The 27,625-nt window shown below is 34.4% G+C and overlaps 1 protein-coding gene across 2 annotated transcripts in view; it reads right to left on the bottom strand.

Moving 5' to 3' along the window:
- Positions 1–26,312, bottom strand: part of LOC141657444 (putative calcium-binding protein CML21) — a 98,302-nt gene extending 71,990 nt beyond the window's left edge. For both annotated transcript variants that reach the window (XM_074464693.1, XM_074464692.1), the window contains exons 1-3: positions 26,131–26,312; positions 23,015–23,222; positions 22,509–22,711 (exon numbers count right to left, since the gene is read on the bottom strand). In XM_074464693.1, the coding sequence (XP_074320794.1) occupies positions 22,509–22,711; positions 23,015–23,213 (402 nt within the window). In that variant the 5' untranslated portion in view covers positions 23,214–23,222; positions 26,131–26,312. The remainder of the gene's footprint in view (positions 1–22,508; positions 22,712–23,014; positions 23,223–26,130) is intronic.
- Positions 26,313–27,625: the final 1,313 nt, after the last annotated feature.

Genomic DNA, 27,625 nt, shown 5'->3' with positions numbered 1-27,625 from the left:
GTTAGCCATACTTGATCATTACTCTTCACTGGATGCATGATTTTCCCTCTAATCCGTCTTTGAACTTCAACAATAATTTGCTCAGTGACCTTGCTTGGCCTGAGCAGCGCGTTGTTAACTCTGGCATTGTTTCTTTGAGTCCATACTTGGTAATGGCAAGCAGCCCAAACCAGATAATGCACTTTCTGTTTCAGGCACACCTTTGCAGGCATACCGGTCCCCATGTTTCTGTTAACCAGAATAGGAAACCCACACCACAGTTCCATCAACTTCAAGATTTGTTGGCTATAACTGCAGTTAAAAAATAGGTGATCCTGTGTTTCAGAGTGTCTGTCACATATTATGAACCTATCATCAGCACTGTAACAAATCCTGAATAGCTTGTCCTTCACATTCAGACCATCATGCATGATAATCCATACAATGAGAGCATGTTTGGGTATGTTCCAGTTATTCCAAACCAAATTAACCCATTCTTGCTTAGGCTGCTGTATCCTAAGCCAATCATAGCCATTTCTGATGGAGTAACCTCTAGGGTCAGCTGTCCATTGTCCACCAGTATACCCAGCTTTCATAAGATTTTTTACCTTGCATATATTCTTCCAAGACCAGGAGACATCAGCAAAAGGATCATAGTCATGCCAATTCCTAACTTTTAAGTATATTTGATTTACCCATCTTATCCATAGTCTATCAGCCTTCCCATAAATCCAATCAACCAGTTTAGGAACTGTAGCATAGTTCCATATCTGAGCTTTTTTAATTCCTAGCCCACCCTCATCTTTAGGCAGAGTAACCTTGTCACAGGCAATGAGAGGGACCCTGTGATACTCAGCAGTGCCATCCCACAGGTAGTTTCTACATATGGACTCAATTCTCTTGATGATACTTTTAGGCAAAAGAAAGATACTTGCCCAATAGGAGTAGAGTGTATTAAGGACATAATTAATTAAGACCACTCTACCTGCATAAGAGAGCTTCCTTGCCCCAAGACTTCTAATTCTACTCACCATTTTCTCAGTTATAGTATTACATTCAGTTTTGGTCAGTCTACCTGCTTTGATAGGGACCCCAAGGTACCTGAATGGCATTGAACCCTCCACAAAACCTGTAGCCTGCTGGATATCATGCTTCAGTTGTTGCCCAACCCCATTGTAATAAACTTCAGACTTTGAACTATTCATATTAAGACCAGATGCTCTAGAAAAAGATGAGAATGCTCTGAGTAGCAGCATGATAGAAGAAGCATTTCCTTTACAGAACATTAAGAGGTCGTCAGCAAACATCAAGTGATTTAGCTTGGTTGCCTTACAAAGAGGGTGGTATTGGAAAGGCCATCTGGACACATCATAGTAATCATTCTGGTTAAGTAATCCATGCATATAGTAAAGATAAGGGGGGAGATGAGATCGCCTTGCCTCAGACCTCTTTTCCCTTTAAAATAGCTAAAAGTACTCCCATTGAGACACAGGGAAAAGGAGGTGGATTTAATACATGTCATAACTTTGTGAGTGAATCCAGCAGGAAACTGTAACCCCTGAAGGAGCTGGTCAACAAATTCCCATTCCATAGTGTCATAAGCTTTCTGTAAGTCAATTTTAAACAAGCATCTGGGGGACACTGCCTTTCTATTATAAAGCTTGACAATATCTTGGCAGATTAAAACATTCTCAATAATAGACCTCCCCTTAATGAAAGCCCCTTTATTGTCATTGATGATATCAGGAAGAACTTGAGCCAATCTATAGTATAACAACTTAGAAATTACCTTATATATCATGTTACAACATGCAATAGGTCTGAATTGCTTGACTGAAGTTGGCCTCTCACACTTAGGTATAAGAGTTATATTAGTAGCATTAATCTGAGTAAAGAGCTTACCAGTACTGAATAAGTGTTTTATGGCATCACACACATCTTCACCAATAACATCCCAGCTATCCTTGAAGAGCACTAGTATATCCATCCGGCCCTGGGGATTTATCAACTGGAGTGTCAAAGAAAATTTTCTTGATTTCAGCACTGGTTACAGGGGCATTCAACAGAAGGATATGTTCCTGAGAGCAGAATTTCCCCTCATTGAGCACACTAGGTCTAACCTTCTGAGTAGGTTTATTGCTACCTAGCAGAGTCTGATAGTAGTCCAGGAATGCATTTTGAATGCTTTGGCTATCAGTGCATACAGTGCCATATTGATCCTCAATCTGAATAACTTTGTTCATGCTGATCCTCTTTTTTATAGCCCCATGAAAGTAAGCAGTGTTACTATCTTCTTCTTCTAGACACTGTGACTTTGCTTTTTGGCTCAAGAAACTATCCCTTGCCACAGTTAGATCCTTTAGGTTAGCAGAAGCTTCAAACTCTTTCTGAAGCAATCCAGGATTATAAATGTCCTAAACTAACTGTACTTGCAGAGCATGAAGCTTGGCGTCGGCAATTGCTGTGGAGTTTACAATATCAGCATAGCGGTTCTTATTTAAACCCTTCAGTGCAGGTTTTAATGCCTTCAGCTTCTTAATGACATTAAACATCTTATGCCCTGGATAATGCATTTGCCACTGCTCAATGATTGTAAGTATAAAAGATGCAGCTTTGCCCCACATATTGAAATATTTAAAGCTAGCTCGTTTGCCACCCCCTACTGCAATATTGCTCATAGTGCATGGACAATGGTCAAATAGTCCCTCTGGATGGAAATGAGCCATCATATTAGGGAATTGATTCATCCACTCTTGATTGACCATAAATTTGTCCAGTCTACTAAAAACTCTGGTAGATGGTTCTTGTTTATTAGTCCAAGTGATGTATGCACCAGTAGCACCAATATAAGTAACACCACATATTGATATACAGTCTAGAAATTCATCTATATCAGCTTGTTTTGTATTAGCACCCAATCTTCCTGCAGGGTTAATAACTGTATTGAAATCTCCTGCCAGTGCCCAGGGTCCAGTACATTGTCCTGCAATAGCTCCTAACTTCTGCCACAGATCCCTCCTTCCAATTCCTTCATTGTAAGCATATACCATAGTGAACCAGAACTGCTACTGGGAGGTTCTAGCAATGACTCTTGTGTGGATAAATTGTGCATCATATTGACATACCAGAACATCAAACAAATTCGGTTTCCAAAGTATCCACACACGACCACCTTTATGTTGGCTACTATTAGTAGTAACACACCAACCATCTAACATATTAGTAGAAACATTTCTCACATTTTTCCCATTTATTTTAGTCTCAATTAGTCCAAACAGACCAATATCTTTATTATAAATGAACCATTTTACAGTTTTTTGTTTATTTACATTGTTCAAGCCTCGAACATTCCAAAATCCAATGTTATTCATTAACAGGATTGGAAGTAGGGTTACCCTGTTGGCCAATACCAACTTTTGGAGTCACATCTCCTTCCACAACATCTCTGTATGATCCAGTCTTATGGGGTGTTGCTGGTGTAGAATTGTGACTGAGAGCAGTATTTGTAAGAGAATTACAAGGAGTACACACAGGAGAACTCACCTTCTTTGGACTGATATGCACAGTAGATGTGACAGTTACAGGCTTTGGCTTCTAGACCTGTTGAACAGGCTTATTCTGCTGCTTGTTGGTTGAAGCTTTCCTGCAAGTAGTCATCTCATGACCAATTCCTTTACACTTGAGGCAAATAGAAGGCTTCCATTCATACTCAATCCCCACATGTATCATCTTGCCATACTCATCCATGAATTTCACTTTAGATGGGAACTTTTGGCCAACGTTTAGTTCAACCATCACTCGTGCAAAACCCAATCTAGTTTTGTCCAGTGTAGGTTGATCAGCTTTCTGTAACTTGCCAACTAGTCCTGCAATGGAAGGCAAACATTTACCCCGAAATTTAAGAGGCAAATCATGAATCCTTATCCATGCAGGAACTTTTTGACATCCTCCTTCAACAGTTCAACATTCACATCCCAGGATCTGATGATCAATGGCTTGTTGTCAAACATGAAGTGCCCTGCCTACAATATGGCCTCCTTATCCTTACTATTCTTGAAACGTACCAGAAATATCCCATTTGGCATGAATGATATCCTGTCCACATTATGCTTCTGCCATATTCTATGAATAAACCCTTGCAAAACCTCCCATTGAGGGTTTTCACCTAGAACAAAGCAGTAAACTGCATTATTCTAGAACTCAATCTCGTCTTTAGTGTCCTCTGTGGTAAATTGTAGGATGTTATCATCATCTTCATCTTCTTCTGCAACCACAACACTCTTTTTTCCTCTTTTCGTGATCCAAACATTGTTTTCTATCTCACTTTCTGTGATATCTTCCACAATAACTTCCTCAACTACTTGACTGCTGTCAGTAGGCTCCTCATCAAAGTTCAAACCAGGAACACCAGTAACTTCCTGCATTGGTTTTGTTCTTAGCACGTCCTCCTCTGATGGTCCTTTTTTCTGTCCTTTTTTCTTACTATCAATGCTTCTTCCTGCTGATTTCATCTTCTGAAGCCTACTAGAGTGTTTATGCTTCGTTTTGCTTGATGAATTACGTGCCATTATTATTATTATTATTATTATTATTATTTTTTATTATTATTATTATTACTACTACTACTACTACTACTACTACTACTACTACTACTACTACTACTACTACTACTACTACTACTACTACTACTACTACTACTACTATTATTATTATTATTATTGCTTCCTAAAACCTATATATACTCATCACATTCAAACTTAAAAACACGTTTAGCATAATTCAAGCTCACATAATCATCTAGAGGGAGAACTTACCTTATTCTTCAAATCAATTTGAGTGTTTTGCATCTTGGATCAATCAGTTGAGTCTTTTTCTTCACAAGTAGTTTATTCTTCTAATATCTAATTATTCATTTTTTATGTTGTTTAATTCATATTATTCAATTAGTTTGAGACCGAACCTATAAATTGGGGATTTGGAGGAAATTGATGATTATGGGTAATTGAATAGATTAAGAAGTAATTATATCTAATTGATGAATGTAGGTGACGATTTCATAGAGAAACGCTTTTGAATTTCTATTATTGCTCGTGGAATTCCTAAAAGGTAGGGATTATCTTACTCAACTTCTATTTCTCTGTGTGTGTGTACGTGGGTTGGGGGAGGGGTGATTTATATATTGCGATTGTGATTACAGATGTAGAATTGGGATCATCGAGTTGAGTTAATTATGAGCATTATTGGTTACTTGAGTATTGGTGGATATTGTAATTTGATAGAAGGGACCGATGGATGAACTGTTGGAGTATGTGTTCTCAACAATAGTGCGATCACATGTTTAAATCTCAAAATAAGAATATGTATGGGATGATTCATATAAGTCAACTGATCAACAATAGTGCAATCACATTACTGTCGTTTGACGGTGGTGATCAGTTGATCCCTTAAGGTCACACCTATAGGACAATTTCCTTAATAGACTAATTTGTTAATTGTATAATGATTCAAGTTAATCAATTCCTTAAATTTGAACAATTTATATTTGTGAGTAAGAATAAGTATCTTATTTAAATTTGATTAAATAAGATTCACTTTAGTAATTAATATATTTTATTACTAAAATTGATTATTGTTTATGAAACAATTGAGATAAGAATGAATGGTTAATTATAATTACAAAATATTGTGAATTATATACATGTACCATTTTATACCATGTAATTATGAATTACTAGACAATTTGTTATATGTAATTTAATTAATGTATATAATGATATTTAATTGTTAAATATGCATTAAATTAATTAATAACATGTTACATGCTACATGTGACATATTGTGTGACAAATAACAAATTGACAAAATAAAATGGAAGTCCATTTTATGTAGGATACCGATTTTTGTAGAGGAAAATGGGTTTATTATGTTTGATAATTTCGAATGGCAAACATAATGATCACTCTAATTAACCTAGCCTTACACACCTATTATTTAGAGAAGAGAAAAAGGAAAAAGAAGAGGCCATGCATTGGCTTAGGGTAGGGGTGCTAATGAGCCGAGACAGCTCGCGAGCTATTCGAGATCGGCTCGGTCAAGGCTCGGTCAAAGCTCGGCTCGTTAGAGCTCGGATCGAGCTCTGGCTCGGCTCGGATACTTTTCGAGTCAAGCCGAGCAAGGCCTGGCTCGGCTCGAAAAGCTCGCGAGCGGCTCGATTTTTAAAATATAGTAAAATATATTTATATATTCTAAAAAAAAGTCCTAATTAATTAATGTTTACCCAAAACTCCACTAACCCTAGTCCATTACCCAATTACCCAATAATCCACAAAGCAGTAAAAAAAACCTAAACTACCGTCTTTGCTCAATGCCGTTCTAACTTCTAAATTCTACGGAGTAATTGTTTACAATTTTACATCATCTTCTTCCTTGCCGTCGCTCACCGTCACGCAGTCAGGACTCAGGCCTTCACCTTCAACCCAGGTACTCTATTTACTTATAGCTAATCACTTCATTCTTTCATGTCTTTTGATTAAATTCTGGAATTATGGGTCGTCTTTTTACCCAAATTGGGTAATCGCCGGCTGTTTTTCATCGTCGCCGCTATTTTTAATCATCGCCAACTCCATTAATTGATCATCCACCATTGACTTTTTTACTGAGTAGATGATTTCTCAGACCGTCTAATGACAACTCAAATCATAAAACTATGAAAGGAGTTCATAAGCCCCTGCTTTTATTCATTTTTAGTAATCGTCTTAATTTTCAATCCCTTGAAATCGTTTTTAGTAATTGTCATAATTTTCAATCCCTTGAAAGTATTATCCTCTTTTTTTTTCGTTTTAATTTTTGATGCTATGGACTATACAGTATACTACGTGGAGATATAGGAGCCAATCAGGCGCGGGTCGGGTCATTTTTAGTACTACTCCGAAATCAGTAATTAAAATGATTACTAAAAACGATTTCAAGCCCATGTGGTTCATCTTGTATTTAGGGGAAATCAGGTTATATTTGTTGATGGTTTTCTAGTAGATGTAATGTGGGATGTTTATGATTGGTATTTTGATCAAAATGGGAAGGAAAATGATAAGAATAGAAGTGGTTCATTCATGTTTAGGGCAATAAGTGGGTTGGATAACAGGCTTTGGTTGGAAGAACAAGACAAGAATTATTCCATTATCAAACCATACAATAAACTTCAACTGTCTTGTTCATTCATGTTTATGCCAAATAGAGTGTATAATGCCAGATAAGAATAGAATTTGGCTGATAAAAAGCACATCTGGGGAAAAGCATCAGAAATAAAAAGCATCAGAAATAAAAGCAAGATACCAACATCACGATAGACCTGAATTCTCCTTGTTGATTTGTGCTTCTAGTCTTCTACTAAGAATCCTAGTTGATTCTCTGTTTCTCCAGATTTTTTTTGTAATTCTCCTTGCTGTCCTCAATTGAATTTGCATACTGAATACTGATTGATTGTTTCATTTCACAACCACCTACTTGTATTTTTGTAATCGTGTTTAGTCTTTCCCAAATTTGAATTTTAAGTTGTGTTGTTGCTTTTGGCATTACAACCGGTATAGATTTTTGCAAACCATGACTGTGAACCGGGTTTGATACTTAAATTTCTTAATGTATAGGATAAGAGAACCGGAGAAACAAGGACAACCATGACTGGTAAATTCTCTATTTATTGTTTAATTATCTTGCACTTGAATTTCAATGTAAATTATTTAATCACATGGATCTATTTGTTGTCTACTTATATATATTGCAGAACCATCAGAGCCTACCTCTCCATTCACTCGTCCTTTAGTGGAAGAATATTTTGTGAATGTTGACGATGAGATGGAAATTGAAGAAGAAATGGAGGCACAAGTAACGGAGGAGGATACTCACCCTCATCTTAATTCTACCGAAGATGTGCTTGCTGAGGAAAGCCCACTTCCCCATCCTTTCAAAAGAGAAAGGAAAGCCAAAGTATGGAAGGATTTTTTAGACCCTACTTTGGTTAAGGGTATATGGAAATCTAAGTGTAAGTATTGTGACAAAGCTTTATCTCACTTAAAATCTAGGGTAACATCTCATTTTAATAGGCACTCAAGTAGATGTGCGAAGAAAGCATTGTTTTCTAAGAGGCAAAAGCTTATTAATTTTTTACCATCTAATTCGAGTGCGAGTGCATCACAACCTGGTTTAGTTAGTGCTTTACATGATGGCCAACTTGACATGTCAGTGATGAGGGAGGGAATTGCACACTAGATACTTATGCATGAGCATCCTTTTAGAATTGTGGAGGAAGAGGGTTTTAATTTGATGATGAAACGGGGAATGCCGCAATATAAAAGTATGTCTCGCCATACCATAAGAAGTGATTCTTTTAAAGTGTATGAAAATGAAATAAAGAAGCTAAAATCATTGTTGAAAGGTGTTGAGAAAATTTCTTTGACCACGGATTTATGGAAATCAAAGCCTAAAAAGATTGAGTATATGGTCTTGACGGGTCATTTTGTTGATTCTGACTGGAAGTTCCAAAAGAGGGTCTTGAATTTTGTTCATTTACCTCCTCCCCGAGCAGGAAGAGACATAGCCAATTGCATATTCAAATGCCTAAAGGAGTGGGATATAGAGAATAAAGTAAGTATTTTTTCCCTTATAATATTTCGTTTTTCTTATGATTTATTTTCTACTCAGCATGTTCATACTAACTTGAACATAACTTGAACACATTATATTAATAGCTTATCAAATTTTATTTTATTTTTTAGATTTTCAGTATTTCAGTTGATAATGCTTCAGCAAATGATACTTGCATTCAAGTTCTCAAGGACACTTTCTCTCTCACTAAAAGGCTGCTTTGTGATGGTAAGTTGTTCCATGTTCGTTGTTGTGCACATATTCTGAACATTATGGTACAACATGGTCTTAAAGAAGTGAAAACTATTATCTCTAATGTTCATGAGAGTGTTGATTATATTAATCAAAGTGATCTACGACTCAAAAAGTTTACTGAACTAGTACAACAATTTAACCTTAAAGAAAGAAGACTGGTTCTTGAATGCAAGACTCGTTGGAATTCAACGTATGAAATGTTAGCTTGTGCAATCAAGTTCAAAAAGGTGTTTGCAAGGCTAGCTCAAGAAGATCGTAGTTATACTTATTGTCCTAGTGCTGAAGATTGGGTGAAAATTGAAAAATTGAGCGAGATATTGGAAGTGTTTAATGATACGACCAACATTATATCAGGATCTGAATACCCTACTTCTAATTTGTTTTTGGCTGAAATTTATAGAATAAAAGTGTTGTTGGATACACGATTAGTCACTTCGATGAATTTGTTAAGAAATTAGTTAAAAAAATGAAAGAAAGGTTTGATAAGTATTGGGGTCAATGTAATTTGCTTATGGCAATTGGAGCTGTGTTGGATCCTCAATTGAAAATGAAGGTTGTGGAGATTACTTTTCCAAAGATGTTCCCTTCTGATGATGGTAGTGTAGCTCGAGATAATGTTAATAAGGTAAGAGAGACCTTGTATGAGCTATATAAAGAATATGTTACCATGTATTCTCCTACGGGGCAGAGTGATGAAACTGAAGGTAGCTCTTCAGGATACAATTGAGTCGAGGAAATCTGAAGTTGATGATTATCTTGACGAGGGATGTTATGTTCCTCATGAGGATGAGTGTTTTGATGCCTTGGCGTGGTGGAAAGATAAATCCATGAAGTTTCGTATATTATCTCGGCTGGCAGCTGATATCTTAGCTGTTCCCATTACCACTGTTGCGTCTGAGGCGACGTTTAGTGCTGGTAGTCGAGTTATTGATCCTTATCGTGCTTCATTGAGTTCGGATGCAGTAGAAATGTTGTTATGCACCGGAGATTGGTGTCGATCATTATATGGATTGAAACGAAAGAATAAGGTAATAAACTGATAAGTCCGAAAACAATCTTTATTTTATTTGGTTCATTTACTTTATTTTAGCTGTTGTTTGATTTGTGAATATTTTTTTTTCCAGAACAAAAGCGAGGATCAACCGAAGGAAATTCATCTCCCACTTCCATAGGTTAAGTATTTAAGTAGAGGACATGGCTGTATATTATTTACACTTTTTATAGTACCAAAATTATTTGACAGACTCAACTTATTTATTTTCGTTACAAACTTATTTGTGTAATGTATACTTTGCTATAGGAGATGCGCTGAGACATATGAGGTCATAATGTATTGCTCGTAGAAGATGAAGACGGGACGGGACGGGATATGGGAAGATTGAAGAGGCGACAGATGGTTTTGTTATGGATTATATAATTTTTATTTACATTTTTAGTAGACTTTGTGGGGAATTATTGTTTTTGGTAAAAATAACGTAGAAAGACATTACGGAAATGTGTACTCAAACTATTAATTTATCGTATTGTAGCATGAGACTTGGTTGTTAAAATTGTAATGCGTTAAAAATCTAAATGAATTCCTGGCTGTCACGAGCTATAATTCGAGAACCTCACGAGCCGAGCTCACGAACCCACGAGTCGAGCTCGAAACGAGCCAATGAGCCGAGCTCAAAATGAGCCCACGAGCCGAGCTCGAGCCAATTTGATTATGTCGAGCTCAAGCTCGAGCCCACCCATTTGAAGCTCGACGAACTCGAGCTCGAGCCGAGCACACCTTCACACTTCTCGAGTTCGAGCCGAGCACCCCTGGGCTCGCGCTCGACTCGGGTCGTTAGAACCCCTAGCTTAGGGACACCACCCCAAACCGGCTCCCCTCTCCTTTTATGAGAAATGGTTCTCATTTTTCTTTTTATCATTCATTCACATTCTCACATTATCTCTCTAAAAATAGTTTAGAAAGCTTGCTTATTTGTTCATCCAAATTCTAATGAACCACAATATTATTAGTAGTGTAGTAATATATATATATATATATATATATATATATATATATATATTATTAGAATTATTAAGGACTACTAGTATATTAATCTAGTTATTTAATATATTAGTTTTAAGGGAAGTCTTGGGTGTAATTTTTAAGGAGTATCTCTATACTTGAGGTTGGAAGATCATCCATATTTTAAGCTCAAGAACAAATAAGGAAGGTGTCCTTATTTGTGCCCAAATTTCGAACCCCATATAAAGTAAGGAACATTATTTTTCCTTTCATCTCTTATTTAGTTATGCTTGCACTAGATCTTAATGAACTTATGTTAAAATGTTAATTAGTTCACCATAAGAAATGTCTTAGAAGAGGTATATAAACCTAACAATTGGTATCAGAGCAAAGAATGTTGCATGCATAATCGATTTATAGTTTTTTCGAGTTATAAGTAACATAATTAAAACTAAAAATTTGTGATTTATTAGATAAAGTCACGAAATAATATTGCATGTTATATATATATTCTGGTCCTAAAAATTATTTAGGTCATTTTGATGATTTATGGTATTTTATTGCTCATTTTAATGATTTTTAGTAATTTTATTACATTTTAAAGGGTAAAATGGTATTTAAAATGTTAAAAATAGTTACACATAATTTCTGACCTTGAAATTTTTATATGACCTCACATGCATATTTTACTTATTGTATGTAAAATTTCGTATAAATTTGATTTATTTTGCATTATTTATGATTTTTATGAGATAGAAATGGATTAAATGGAGGTAAAATGGTTAAAAATAGTTAAACTTCGAAACAGGCCATGAAATTTTAATATGTTGTCACATGAACGTTTTACTCACTGTGTGTAAAATGTAAGATAAACTTTATTTATTTTGCATGATTTATGAATTTTTAGTGTAAAAATGACATAAATAGTGACTATTTTAGCATAAATAGCTAAAACAAATTACATGGCATGATAAAATTATTTTAGGTTGAATTTATATCCTACTTATTAGATCCAAAGTTGAAAAATTTATTAGATTAATTTTTATATGCTTTAGATGTTTTATTTGATAAAACCGATAAATCGCAACTACATTTTTCTCGAAATAAATTCCAAAATTTTAACCATGATTTTTGACATTATGATTATCATGGATATATTTCAGAATTTTCAAAAATTTAAAATTCAAATTTTGAAATTACTGTAATGTAATTTGGATTTATTTCATAAAAGTTGTGATTTTAGAGTAAAAAATGAGCATAAAAATTATATCAAGTTGAATTATTGTCAAAAATTGAGTAATGAATAATTTTTGAGTCCTAAGAGAGTTAGTATAATTAACTTGGACTAAAATTAGATTTTAGTATTACTTAGCGGTTTTAATAAGTTAAAAATCGTGAATTTCCATAAAACCGGGTTATATGTACAATATAAGTTAAATAGGGCGATTTGGCACATAATTTGGCATGATAAATACATATTATAATGCTGCATATTTCATTGTTGAATGTCATATTTTATTTATGTAATTTTGAATTATGTAATTTTATCTTAGTATGGCCTTAGTTTTAATCAATATTTCCCGTAATGTAAGGGGATATTGATTTGGTTGTAATTTAATGTGATCTCGTATCACTTTTATTTTTACTAGTTTTTCATATTACAAATGTATAATAGGAATAGTTATGTATTTTATTATTATTTGTAATTCCGGAGTTTCTTCAAGAGGGTGACATTCGGAAAGGCGTTCCGACGAAGACGATGATCATGGGAGGTGTGCCACTTGAAGATTCAAGGGACCAAAGGAGTTGATTTCCGAATTTGTAATAGATTATTTGATTTTCTATTTTAGGAAGGCCATACTAGGAATTTTATTTTGCTTTGCATTTCTTTTAATATGTTGGATGCATTGCCAAATCGCATAACAACACATGCATATCATATCGAGTCTTCGACCGTGTAGATTATGATTATCGATAATTCGACTTTTAGCTCACTTAAACTAGATAGATAATAAATTGACAAGACCTTTACTTTTAAAAGATTGAGACTTAGCCTTACCAAATAGAGGGAGCACATGAATCTCAATTTCATAAGGGGTACAATACGATTTTTCGGGGTACTTCTATTGACGTTGGGTAAGTGGGGTAATAAACAAGTTATTACACTTCGAAAATTTGGTTGATCTCAACGAAAGTATTTGCGACCGTAGCCGCAATAGGTTCGGGCTAAAGATGAACTTAACGTATATTCATCGACCGAGAGTTCTAATTGTAGAATCGGTTAAGAGGGTTAACCCACCAAATTATATTAGTAAAGGTGTAGACGGCCCGTTGGCTCACATCCAAGTAAATATGAATTTTGTGTCTCGAAATCATTTATCATAGTTGGGTAAAGGTCACTATGTAAATGCTAAGACTTGTTTAAAATATTTACAAGTTTTATTAAAACGAAAAATGTTTATAATTCCTTCATTTTTTCTATTTTGTAGTCAATTTGATTAATTTGCAATGACAACTCCAAATTCATCCGCATTCACTAGCGCAAACGCTCCATCACTCCCCAATGCTTCTTGGCTCCGATCCTTTATGGATCGATGTAAACTAGAAAAGAATGGATCTAACTTCGCTGATTGGGACGCGCAACTCCGTTTTGCCGCGGAAGGTGACGACAAGCTTTGTTACCTTACCGAAGTCGCTCCCACCACACCTACTACTAGGTCAACCTCCGCTGTAAAGGAAGCCTATGAGGCCTACCTAAAAGAGTCGGCCGCTATCAAGAACGTCTTGATTTTCTTTATGGAACCCGATCTCCAAAGGAGTGCTATTAAGATGAGCACGGCCTATGAGATCTACACCAAGCTTGTGACTATGTTTTCACGAGCTCCAAGGATCATCCAATATGATGCGGCCTCCGCATTTTTCGAGATCAACATCAAAGAGGGCCAAAAGGTGAGCCCTCATGTGCTCAAGTTGATTGAGCTAGTTGAGACTCTTCTGATCCAAGGGGTTGACATTCCCGAACAACTCGTTATAGACCGAGTTTTGCATTCCTTGAACAAAGTCAAAGCATATGTGTAGTTTAGGGTAAACTACAAATGCAAAATATGAAGACTTCTCTCCATGAATTGCACAAATTGCTTGTGCAAGCCGAGAGAGATATGGGTCTAAATGTTAGCTGAACCAAGGATGTGCTCGCAATTAACAATAAGAGCAAAGGGAAGTTTAAGAGGAGTCCTAGCAAGAGCAAGAAACCCACTCCCTTTAAGGGAAAAGGAAAAGCAATAGAGAAAATTTCTTCTAAAAAGGGTGCTACTTCCAAAGACAAATGCCATTATTCTAATGGCGTAGGACATTAGAAGAGGAATTCCCGAAGTATCTTGGTGATATCAAAGCTAGAAAGATTGTTCCAGTAGGTAATAAATATAATCTCTCTCTATCATTTATGTTTTGATTTCAATCTCAACTTTGGTATTTGGATTCAAGTTGTGACAAAGACAAGTAAGCCTAAAGAGGCTCTTCAAGGGAAGCTAGAGTAGCCGCCCATAGTAGAAGACCTATGGAAGCTTGGCCTTTATTTTGATAGTCTTCCTTTTGTTGTTGTATTTTGAAGTTGTTGTTTTAGAACTCTTTTAATTTCCTAGTTGGATATGGAAATTAGTTTATTTCCTTTTATTTCCAAGGACAAGTAGTTGTATTTGAATTTTGGTGACTTGGTTTTCAACCCACGTCACTCGGTTTATGGAAATTTTTCGATCTAAAACTTGTCATTATACACCTTTCACATTAAAACATAAATTATGTTGACTTAAATTAATCATAAAAGAATTACAACGATTGGATCAGTGTAGTTAGTTCATAAGTCATGAATTTGATTCTCACTTATGCTTTTGTGACTTAATATCACATCTTATTTATATAATAAAGAATGATTGTAAAGTCAAAAAGAGTTATTGGAACTCTAAATAGGGAATTTTATTAACCAATTGGCTACACCACTTATAACTATGACTTGTAAATACTTATAAAACTCCATACGAGCTATGGGAGGACTTAAGACCTTAAGATTGTATATGACATGGATATGAGTCCAATCCTTTACTCTATAAGAATTAGTCTACTTTGAAGCTAAATTATAATGTCTTTACAAAAGAGTCATCAATTAAGGTAATTATATGCGATATGTTCTTCCTTCACAATCATAAGTCTGAAATTGTTTGTTGCTTATAAGGCTATCTTTCGAGAAAAATAGGTGTATTTTTCAAAAGATAGAGTGGGATAAATTTAGCAACAAACATACGACTGGTTAGGAACTAGTGAAGAGACCAAAAGAAAGTGTTCTTAAGCGAAACTCATGATATATGAGGAGACCAAAAGAAAGCTTTCTTAGGAAAATCTTCAGACAAGTAAGGAGACCAAAAGAAAATGTTCTTTAGATAATAAGATTATAAAGTGGTTATATCAAGAAATTTCATTTCTACTTTACATAAGAGCCTTATGAACCAAAATGAAATCTGTGCATAACGGTAAATTTGTTTAGAACCGCATAGACAGACATAAAAGATGTCTACAAAGCTAAGTTAACAAGTAACTACGCTAAGATCCATGTTATCATTGTTATACCTCATAGTGTGTGTGATTAAGTTAGATGTTAAAACCAAATTTATAAATAGGTATTTCGAAAGGGGTGTGTATACGACATAAGCACAAGGTTTTAATTAACACTTAAGATTGCAATGATCATTTCAATCATGTGATGAATGGTTTTCACTCGAGTTGTCGAGAAGCCATGTATACACATGGATTTGAGTGGGAGTCAAAATTGTCACGTTTAGACGTGAAATTCAGTGGAAGAAATTGTCTTCCATATTAATGTCATTTTACTCATTGATAATAACACGCTAACACTACCATTGATGAGGGAGTGTTTTGATTTTCAATTCTCAATGAAAGAAAACATATTGCATTCCAAAATTCCAAATCTATTATGACATAGCGAATTTTGATTGACACTTAGATAAGTATCCTATATTGATAAGATTCTCTATCTGTTTAACATCAACAAGGTTGAGTAGGTTATTCATATTGATGAAAGTGGAATTACTATGATAGAGTCATATTCATTCACTGAACCTAATGAGTTGTTGATCACATGAAATCAATTTCTAATGTTTCCGCCATTAGAATGATCATGTGTGCCACTTAGTAGTTTTTAGAAGTAGTATCTACGATGGAGTGTGTAACCTTGAATTGTTTTCCTTTTAGTTGATTTCCGCCACTTAGATGAGAAAAGTGGCTATTATTTTGTAGATGCATAATTGATTTATTTGTGTGCATAATGTAGGATGCATCGCCATTTTGGCAAGCCCCACCTTGCCTTGCAAGAAGGCATTCTACCTCATGGATGTCTTACTGTGAGTTAAAGGGGCAAAGCGAGACTCGCTAATTGTCTCTTTTCTAGGATTAGTTTAAATAAAGGTCTTGTTTTTAGTCACCTCTTTACTAAGAACGGGTAAGGTTCGGTTTGGGATATTTGATATGGTCGTAAAAAATGCACTTTAACCCATTAATGAACCCCGTTTCGCGAGCTTTTTCATGCAAATTAGGGTCATTTTACCGTATTTAGCTTCCTATTTGATTTTTCTATAAGATTTTAGGCCATTTGTTGGAAAGGAACCAAATTATGTGGAAATAACGCCATTATCCAGCATTTACGAGCGAAATTGACGGTATTAATGACTAAGCATGAAGAAGAGACGAAAACTAAAAGGTCGTAGCAAGATTTTGAGACTAATGAAGTTTGTTCCCACGGCCTAGAGCCATCCCCCACGGATTATTAGCAGCATTGAATAAAGGAGGATTTAGTAAGGAGCCCAGGCGAGCACTAGGATAACCCTGGCGGGATCTCAGTCAGAGTTTCCTCTTTATACTATCATCCCGGGCGGGTTGAGCCATAGCCCGGGTGGAGCACTGTTTCCTCAACTTTGGATTAGGAGTGTATTTACTTAATTATCTTTCTAATCTTGTATTTATTATGAATACCCCTCATTCCATTAGGGTTTATATACATTGTTAGAGGGATAATTATGAACAACTACTTTAATTAGCATCTTAATATTTTCTTTATCTTAAACTTTCCACAATAATATATAGATCTAGTCTTTATATTCAAGAATTCTGGGGATGTATTTGAAAAACGTGAGAATTCTTCATGAATCAAAGGGTTTTCTCTTTTACTATTCATCATTATTGTTCATCTCCTTAAAGCTTGGTAATATTTCTTAATCTCTACTTTATGTTTTTGCTAATTCATGTTGTTTACTTACTTTGTTCACCATGTTTACTATTGTTATGATGCTTGACAACAATATTTGAATGATCAACATGATAATGAGTGACTAATGTTCTAGTTAGGGTTAATACGAGATTAGGGAGAATGATTAAAAGGTAGATCCATACTTCATAAGTTAATTTGGTTGATTAAATTATTGTTGTAAGTTCTAGCTTTAGTGCACATGTTATGTATGATGACATGCTTGACTGACAACCTAGCATGATTCTTGACCTATTCAAAAAAAACCGTAAGATCGGAAGCCTCGAGGATTGTTAGACTATGCGCTAAGTCAGTGGGAAGACCGGGTGTACATGGAAGCTAACCAACTCAACCTATGATCCGCAGCACAAAAAGTTTCGGTTCTAGTATAGCATGACCTTGACCAAACCGAACTCACACTGTTTGGATTTACCATTTGATCACCCATATGAACCCATGATACCCTAGTACTTTTCTCATATTGATTTCATCGTCATTTACTTTACTTTCTCTTATTTTCATTAGTTTACATTTTATTTCAATTGTTTTAGTTTTGTGACACCCTTGATACTATTACAAGCACCTTATTAAACATTGCAATTTACTTGAATTAAGAGTTAACCGCACTTTGTGTTGGACCTCTGCTTACTACTTGCTAAGTTGTTTATCGAGTAAAAAATATTGTTTGATATTATTTAACGACCTATGAGCTAACAACTCGTATAAAATAATTAAATCTTATCTTATAACAAGTATTATTTCGTCTCAAGCTGCTACCTAAAACAACATATCTCGAGCCAGTCTCAAACGAAATCGTACCCATAATCGTATCATTAACCAATTGAGAATTCAATATTTTAAAGTGATAACTGATGAAGCGGGTATAAAATACGTAAATCAATTATGTTGGCATATTTTTATAAAATGTTATCATGTTGGAATTATACATTTTTTCTTTTTTTGGGAAATGTAAAATTTTTCATTAAAGCTCAATACTCCAAACATTACAATATTAAGGCATAGTTATAAACTAACTTTCTTTATCAACTAAAAATCTCATTAACCCAACTGATTACATCTACCTTCTTACTCTTAAGATTGCAAGACCACAACCTTAGACTGACATCTCTCCTAACCTACAATGCCAACATTCCAGGTCTAAGCAATAGATAGTCCACCCGATTCCTATTTCTCCTCATCCATAAATGATAAATCAAAGCAGTCAAAATAACTCCTATGACTCGTATTTTACACATGGATCTAAATCTCTGATTGCTCCACCAATGCACACAATTCTGAATAGGGAGATGGATGCAGCACCAGTCAGAAACATATTTGCTACATTGTTTTGCTGTACTCAAACTGGAAAATCAAGTGAGTATGATCTTCAGTAGCCACCCCACATAAATAACATTGATTGTTCTGAATGAAATTCATGCGTTGCAATCTATCTTGAGTAAATAGTCTTTGGTGAGCCATATGCCAGCCAATAAAGCCATGTTTAGGCACCACCCACCTATTCAGTCACGAGGGATACGAGGATACAGTAGAAGAATCTGAAAGTAGCCATGAATAACCCATCCTGACAGTGTAATGGGAATTCAGAGCTCTCCAGGAATCATCTAAAAATAGAGCCTTCATCAAGTTTTTAGTTTGGCAGATCTTCCTCCATGTCCAACTAGAGTTTGAAGAAGGTTCATAGTCACATCAGGATTTATCTTTAATATATATAGCATGAACCCACTTAACCCAAAAGTGATCCTCTTTTTTTTTCAATCCACCAAACATACTTTAAAATAGCAGCCATATTTCAGCGCATTAGGTTCTTAAACCCTAAACCACCTTGCTTCTTTGGCCTACACAACTTCTCCCATGCCACCAAAGTAGGACTGTCTATGGTTTCTTTCCCATACCATAGATAATCTCTACATATTATGTCAATCTTCCTTATGACAGTTTTTGGTAAAATAAAAATAAAAGCCCAATAATTGTGTAGTGTACTGAAAACAGATGAGATTAGGACATCTCTACCAGCATATGAAAGATTTCTTGTACCCATGACTCTGATTCTGCAAATCACTGTATCAACCAAGCACTTACAATCCAAAACTGATAATCTTTTTGGTGACACACTCACTCCAAGATATTTGAAAGAAGTGTGTCCCCTCTTGGGAAACTCTGTGAATAGCCCCATACACCTCTTGCCCCACAATATGCCAGCAATCCTTAAAGAATTGGCTACTATGACCATCAGGCCTAGGAGCTTTGTTCCCTGGAATAGAAAACATAGTCTCCTGAACCTTCTCATAGCTAACAGGAGCCAACATAGTCTCAATGTGCTGCTTAGTCAAACACTTACCCTGTTTCACAATTTTAGCCTTAACTGGGGTCACAAGCTTAGATATACCCAAAAAAAATATATAAAATTCTTCGAAGGCATCTTTAATAGTATCGGGTTGAGTGCACAAATTCCCCTCATATCCTTCACTTGGTACACTTTATTCATAGCCCTCCCTCTTTTAATAATGGAAAGGAAGAAAGCAGAGTTGTCATCTCCCTCACTCATCCACTTCCCTTTAGCTTTTTGTTTCAGGTACTCAGTTCTGTCCTTGCTTAAAAACTCTACTTCTTTAGAACAAACTTTATCTACATTAGAGAGCTCTTCATTCAATGGATCCTCTCTGAGTTTAGTTTGAAAATGAGCTAGAGATAATTCAGCAACCCTAGCTAGATTTTCAATATCACTGAACTGTTCACTATTCAGTTTCCTCAAATCCTTTTTCAATCTATTTAATTTATTGACTACTTTAAACATTTTTAGTACCCTGAATATCCTGCCCCCACCCATTAAGAATGAGTTTATCAAACTCCTGGGCTTTTTACCACATATTGTAGTACTTAAAAGGTGAAATTATGCTATCATCAAAACTTACCAAACAGGCACAATGGTCAAATAAGCCCTCTGGTAAGAAATGAGCCACACTACCTGGGAACTCATTCAGCCATTCATCATTAATAAATGCCCTGTTAATTCTACTATAAATCTTCCCCTCACGCTCATGCTTGTTATTCCAAGTATAAAAGGATCCAACACTTTTCAGATCATACAACTCCAACTCTAGTATAGCCATAGTCATTGCGCTCATCTCTGCTCTAGTAACAGGTGCCCCTCCAATTCTCTCATCAACAACCATGATAGAATTGAAGACACCCCCAACCAGCCAAGGTCCTCTTATTCCACTATGATACATTCTCAGACATTGCCAAAGAGATTCCCTAGCGGAATACTCATTAAACCTATATACTAGTGTGTACCAGAAATGCTTCCTTCCGATTTTATCAACCACCTCAGTATGAATGCACTGAGCATTAATATCCAAAACATTTACCAAAAACATGCCAGGATTCCATAATAACCATATCCTACCACCTTCATGGCAACCATTATTAGTACAAATAGCCCAATCTTCACAGAGAGAGCTGCTCACCTTTATTGTTGAAATATCTCAACATTTTATGGGTTCGTATTATTCTGATGTTTGATGATTTTGTTACTATTTAATAGGTTAGTATGTTACCATGTAAAAATGGTTTTGAATGCTAAAATATTGCACAATTACTTTAACTATTAAAATAGAGAAACTCTAGACTATACTTGATGCTGACTCTAGAAACAAACTCAAAATCTCGGATTTAAAATAAGAGGTGATTGATGATCACTGTCAAAAGAATCATAATTTTTCTAGCATTAAATGTTATTTTACCATGTCATACCATCTACTAATTAAATAAACGAAATGGACCCAGCTCTACATGTTAACTACTGGGTCATGTGCAAAAACTGAGAAGTATTTTACCCGTCTAAATCTTATGACGGATACCATCTGTCTTAAATGAGAATTTTAGATTTTTTAAATTCTTTTAGTAGATCAAAACCGAAAAAGGTGGCAGAGTAGATCAGGGATGAAGGGCCAAACCTAGGAGCTTACAATTGATTATGATAAACTGATCATTGAAATTCTCTTTAAAGTGGATGAAGAATTAAAGATGATGAGTGACTCTTTATTATGGGTAGTTTTATTATTCATTTTATGATCTTATTATTTTTATCTATAACATCGGCTTTTAAATTTTGGCAATGTTGTTTGGCAAAAAAAAAAAAAAATAGAATATTGTGAAAAAAAATCCAAAAACAGTTTTTTATTAATTTTTTTTTGTTAAATATGGTTTATAAAACTACTCATTTCATGATAGTAGAAATATAGAAGAAATAAATGCGTGTCTCAAAAGACAAAACGTATTAAATAGAAAGAAAAAGTAATATAATATTCTTGTGCACTAATGACCACAGTTCATGAGATATGGATACAGAGAAAGTTTAAGATTTTTTTAATAAAGATATAAGAGTATAAATTAGTCGATATATTAATGTAAGTATATGGCGAGTATTTGTGATTATCAGTCAAGAGAGTTTTGTAGAAGAAGCCATCAGTAGTCTTTGTAACTGTTGTATTAGTTTTTTTTTTTTTATTTTGTAGGAAGTTATTGATCTAATTCGGTATTTTATATATTTATATCAATTGAAATTCTGACTTAAAAAAAAAAGTAATATAATATAAAAATTGATCTTCCTAAACACGAGATTGTACCCGATACTTTAAAAAGGGGATAAAATAAGGTATATCTTCTTTTAATCCTAAAACCTTATTTTTATTTTATGGCATAGAGATTGTTGTCATTTCCATCGGAGTCAAAGATTCATTACTCTTTGATTTTGCACTTTGATGGAATAAAATAAAATGGTTCTCTACAATGGTTGCAGATCTTTTTTATTGCGAAGTATTGATCATTCGATGCAGTTATCAAAGATTTTCATCTTGGGTCATTCAAAAACATCTTTGTGTTGTTAATATAAAGGTAAGATTCCCAACATCCACCCTTTTCCCTCCCATCCCGGAATTTGCGGAAGCCATTGAGATACTAGATAATGATGTTGATAATGATGATGTTTGTTTTTGTTGTTGTTATTGTTGTGGTTGTGGTTGTTGTGGTGGTAGTGGTTGTTTCCTAGCATAAAGTTTAATTTAGGTAGTCAAAAGAGTGAGGGGTTGGTACAAGCCTTTGAGTATAATATGTAGTGCATCCATTTTGGTCATTTGTTTAGCTTTACTTTTAGCACAAAAACCAATGAGAGAGTCATAAAACAAATGAATGATCAAATTACCCATATATAATATTTGAAGAATTAAAAGATAAACAAATAAATAGAACATCTAAAAATGAAATAAATTAACAAAATATGGGACAGTGAAATAATAAACATACCGGTTTTGTAGCTATTTGATCCTCTTGCAAGAGGTAGACAACGCACAAAAGAACGATAAATCCATTGAACTTTAATCCAATATCTTCATTAATGCCACATGCGCTAAACAAATCATCTATCTCATCATCTGTGCAAGAAACTTCCAATTTGCGGAAGCAATATTTCAACTCCGTTCGGTCAATACCCCCGTTTTTATCCGCATCTAACAATAAATAGACAGGTTTGTAATCCATATTTAACAATGAGAAAATTATACTAAATCAAGCTATGCAAATGTTGCACGTAAGAAAACAATATAGACACCAACTTTTATGTCCGGTGAAATATAGAAAAAACAAGGTCATAAGATACTTACAATTGAGGTCGTTTCATAACTAAAGGTTTGTATCCATGAACAAAAATTTCACCACTCGCTATCGAAAATGACACTCAAACATAATATTTATGATATGCATTTTCTTCTAGTAAACTAAATCCGAAGATGATATAAACATTGATCACATACCAAATTCTTCAAAAATTTCTTTGCATTTTCTAAAGCTTTGATCAATCTTAGGAAATTTGAGGATAATGGTGTTGAATGATTTCATAACAGTTCCTTTTAAAGCCCTCTTCTGCATTGCTTCGGCCATTTTTGCTTCAAGCTTGGTCTCCGGTAGATATCCTTTCTTAGGTGACTCAACTTTTCCAATAGTACCACCCATTTTAAGCTACTACAAATATAAACATGGATATAAGATTATCTTGAAAGAAATATAACCATATTTAAGATAATGGAACTATAAGAGAAGTTCAATGAAATTATAAGAACTGTTTTTCTAACGTCTGTCATAAATGAGTGGCCCATGAATTCGATGGAATATTTCTCTAATGGAATAAAAGCGTTGATACTTACACTTAATGTGTACCCTTAGGTCACACGTTAGAAAAATCGTTTTAACAAATATATTTCCTCCTCCCCAATCTTTTATTTACCTATTCTAATTTTTCGATGACACGTTCATTTGTTTATCATTCAATATCAAGAATGACTCTAATGACTAGTTTGATCTTTTATGTACATTATTGTCTACTAGTTGTCTAATAATAATAATAAGCATAAGGGAGTCTCATCAAAATTATATTAAATATCAAAAAGAGCATTAAGTTTTAAATGTTTTAATATGTGATTAACTTGTCGATTAAGTGGTCCCTCAATAGAGTTCGGAAATCTATTTTGGACTTAGGTCATGATTATCCCAAGTCTGTGCGTTAAGATCAAATAGCTTCGACCCAAGAAATTAAATCATAATTTCCAAGGTGTAAGTGTGTAACGTGAAATGTCCATGAATCGTTAGAGAACACTTAAGCCATCATACGTAGAAAAATGAAGGGATATATAGTGTTACTATAACTCCCTCTACTGAATTTTGACACACAAACATGGTGCGACACATTTTTTAAACCCAGAAACAACATTTTTATGGAATAGTCGAATCTGAGACATTGACAAATCTATAGTGAATTCTTTTAACTGATATTTCATTAACAAAAAACACAATAGGCGTAAGAATTCATAAACCTTATGGTTAGCCTTTGGTGGTACTACTTTTAACCCTTACAAATTTGAACGGGATTGAATATTTAATAATCCGGCAAAGTGGATAAGTACCGGAAACCAAAGGTATAATGCAATAGCGTGAGATATTGCAAGATACACAATACTCCATTTCATTTACGAACATATTTTTAATAAACTGAAGCAAACGTAAAACTAACAGTGTTTTAAAAAGTCGTCCTCTTTATATTGAATGCAAATAGTACTATCAATCAAATTAAATTATTAAGTCCCATCAGATTATAACATTCAAATTCAGAATGTACAATGTTTTATTCTTTTTAATATGTCTCAGTTTGAAAAATACTTTTTTTGTAAACATATTCAAATGGATTATTTTTATCTAAAGCTAATGATTATAGATGAATTTTGAATAGATAAAAAAATAATTAACCCAATTAATCCTAAGTTTGATTCATATGGTTCCACAACTAAGTCTCCCTTTCTCACACACATATGTCAATCCGTAAAATTGGTTGCTCTTTGCCCGCTGAACAAATTATAAAATTGTTAAGCAAACCAAAATATGTTGACACAAATGAAAACACCAATAATAATTGGAAAGATAAAACTATTACGTTACCGTGACATATCGATGCATAGTTTTATTTTTAATCATATACACTTGATCTTTCAAAACCATAAACGAATATAAAATGAGTAACTCGTTTAATTTAAAGTTTTTAGCTAGGTGTTTAATACCCCACCCCCGTAAAAGATTAAAAAATGCGTAACTATTTTATCAATTGTAAAATTATTGTTATCAAGTGAATACTATATAAATCTTCCTCCCGTTAAATTACTGATTAATTACATCGGCTTACTCAATTCATTAGCCAAACTCATAATATTTTCCTAGCTGCCACATCCTCAAATTCGAGCACACAGAATAAGAATTCACTGATTACCGAGAAAAATGTTAAATACCCGAACAAATTAAAAAAAAATCCCTTAACTGATATACGAAATTTATTAACAAAGCATATTAAACTAAAAATGTAGAAGTGGTAAACTCAAAAGGAAAACTGTCAACCACGATTATCGAATAATAGCCGTCTGTATATTTTCCTTAATGTACACTTGTAAATGAAATTTAAATAAAATCAATTATTTAAAGTCATAATTCGTAATTGAGTTATAACCATTACAAACTACTGGGTAAAAAATAGGATGTATCTATTTGCTAAATATTGAAGTTAATGAAAGGAGTGGATCAGTACCATTTCTTTTTTGTCAATGTATATTGAGTCATGATTCGCAAACTAAAAGGGGTATATTCATTAATTGCATAGGGTTAAATATTAACTATTCTATTTAATGTTTCTAAGTAGAACGTGGCTTAGTGGCGTGTACGGTCATGCTTCTTAATTTTTTTTCTAAATTCAAGAGTCAATCACAATGTTTAAAAAGACTCTTCTTCTAAAAATAGGGGATTCCGTACTAGTTTATAGTGATCATTGAGAAATGTATTTTGCAACGTCAGCGAATTATTGTCTAATTATATTGAATTTTATTGTCTAATTATATTGTTCAAAAATGTGATTGATGTTCGAAAAATTATACCAGTTATTTAATTTCTTTTCTTATATCAACCCTATGTTGGGTGGGACTAAGGCTTTGATGTTGTATAAATTAAACCTGACCAAAATTAAATTGTAACTAACTTAATCTCCATATATTAACGAAAATTTATCACCAAATTAGGTATCTATTCTCAAAATCAAACAAGTGCAATAAATTTCAAAGGTAAGCACAATCAAGTTGCCAAAAATATAAGGTTTCATCAGACTCTTGTTTCATCATCGCAAATCCTGAGATACAAATGGAATTTTGGCGTTGTGGTTAATATGAAAGTATTGTGACCGAGGTTTAAATCTCCTTCCCACTTGACGGGTAATAGGAATTTTATATCTATGTTATCAGACTAATTCAACCTCCAAAATAAATTAGATCAAACAACATTTAAAACCATACGAAAATTTAAAACTTATGCCTGACAAATAGATTTATAAATGAAAACATACCAGAAATTAAATGTAATGCCCAGATTGATTATTGTTTATAGCATAAAAATAATGTAGTGATAATGCTGGGAGGACAAGGTGAGGAATGAGGAAGGAATGAAAAGAAAAAAGTGAGATACGAAGTCCCGTGATTGTGATTTGAGACAAGGTTTGTGAAACAAAGGTGAAAAGTGGCGTTGTAAGAGTGTACGAATGATTATTAATTAAATTAATGATTGTCATCAGCCAGACATTGTGCTTTGCCTACCACGTATTGTCTGCTTGACTACATCCCTCTCTCCCCCTTCACCTCTCTCAAGTGCACGGTTCCACGATTTAGCTATCTTCATATAGTGAATTTTTACTCTATTCTAAGACCTCTTTAAACTAACATTTAATAAATTGAATTTATAATTTTTTTTTTTTCGTATTAACTATTGAAATGAAAAAAAAACCCATAAAATTATTGGTATAAAAATACTGTTTTACACAACTTTTATGCTGTACACCATTTTTTACAGGTGATCATGGTGGACCCACCTTTGCATATTGTGGACAACGCCCGCGGGAGCTGCGTCCGTGAGATCCACAGGGCACATCGACTCGTGGTTCCTTCGAATCGAATTAAGACACATTAAAGTCGCCACCAGGTTTTATGGGAACTTTGAACCGTTCAAGTCAACTTTACATCTTTCATCGAAAAGCATAAAGCCAATCGACTACGAGTGATTAAAGATAAAGACTTGTAGCCTATATCACTCGCTTTGAATGACTCTCGTAATCCAATGGTATTTAGACGGATCCACAAACCACAGATCTTGAGTAAGGGGTGAGGGTACATATTCGGAAGTCCATAAGGACACCTAACTCCGCCCGTCAATAACGGCCTCTACTATGTCAAGTATCGGATTTCAAACAAGGTCTTAGCTACTACGATATATGATATGCAAACATCGTTTTAAAACCCTAACATGTGAAGTTCTTATGTCGATTTAGATGCAACTAAACTAACTTTGTCAAAGTTGTAATTTAGCATGTGGGTTGCTTGATCTGAACATACAAAACGAAACAAACAAGGCTTGATGGGAATGAAGGAGCCGTTGGGATCTATCCTATTATAACCCAGGCATTTCATGCCAAAAAAAAAAAATGAAAGATACAACTCGATCTAAAATACAACGCTATACACAACACCCATCACGGCCAATTCGGCCAAGGAAAACGTGCACAAAAGGGAGTGGCCCACGACTTACATGACTCACGGCCATGAGTTACTCCTCGTAGTACATGCTTTCACTTAATCCTATCGAATTATATATTAGGACACAGACCAAAACTTGCATTAGCGTAAATCGGACCACGTTGCTTTAAACAACATGCGATTTACTACGCTCTCACATGAATTGGAGCACAACCATCTAACCATACAAGGCTAAGGTTTTTGAAGATGTTTTATGTGGGTATACATCCGTATAATACCCTTTAAATTTAGGACTATAACGTAAATTTAAACATG

This window comes from Silene latifolia, chromosome 5 (genome assembly GCF_048544455.1).
Source record: "Silene latifolia isolate original U9 population chromosome 5, ASM4854445v1, whole genome shotgun sequence".
Taxonomy (NCBI): domain Eukaryota; kingdom Viridiplantae; phylum Streptophyta; class Magnoliopsida; order Caryophyllales; family Caryophyllaceae; genus Silene; species Silene latifolia.
This window is presented reverse-complemented; position numbering and strand designations above follow the sequence as displayed.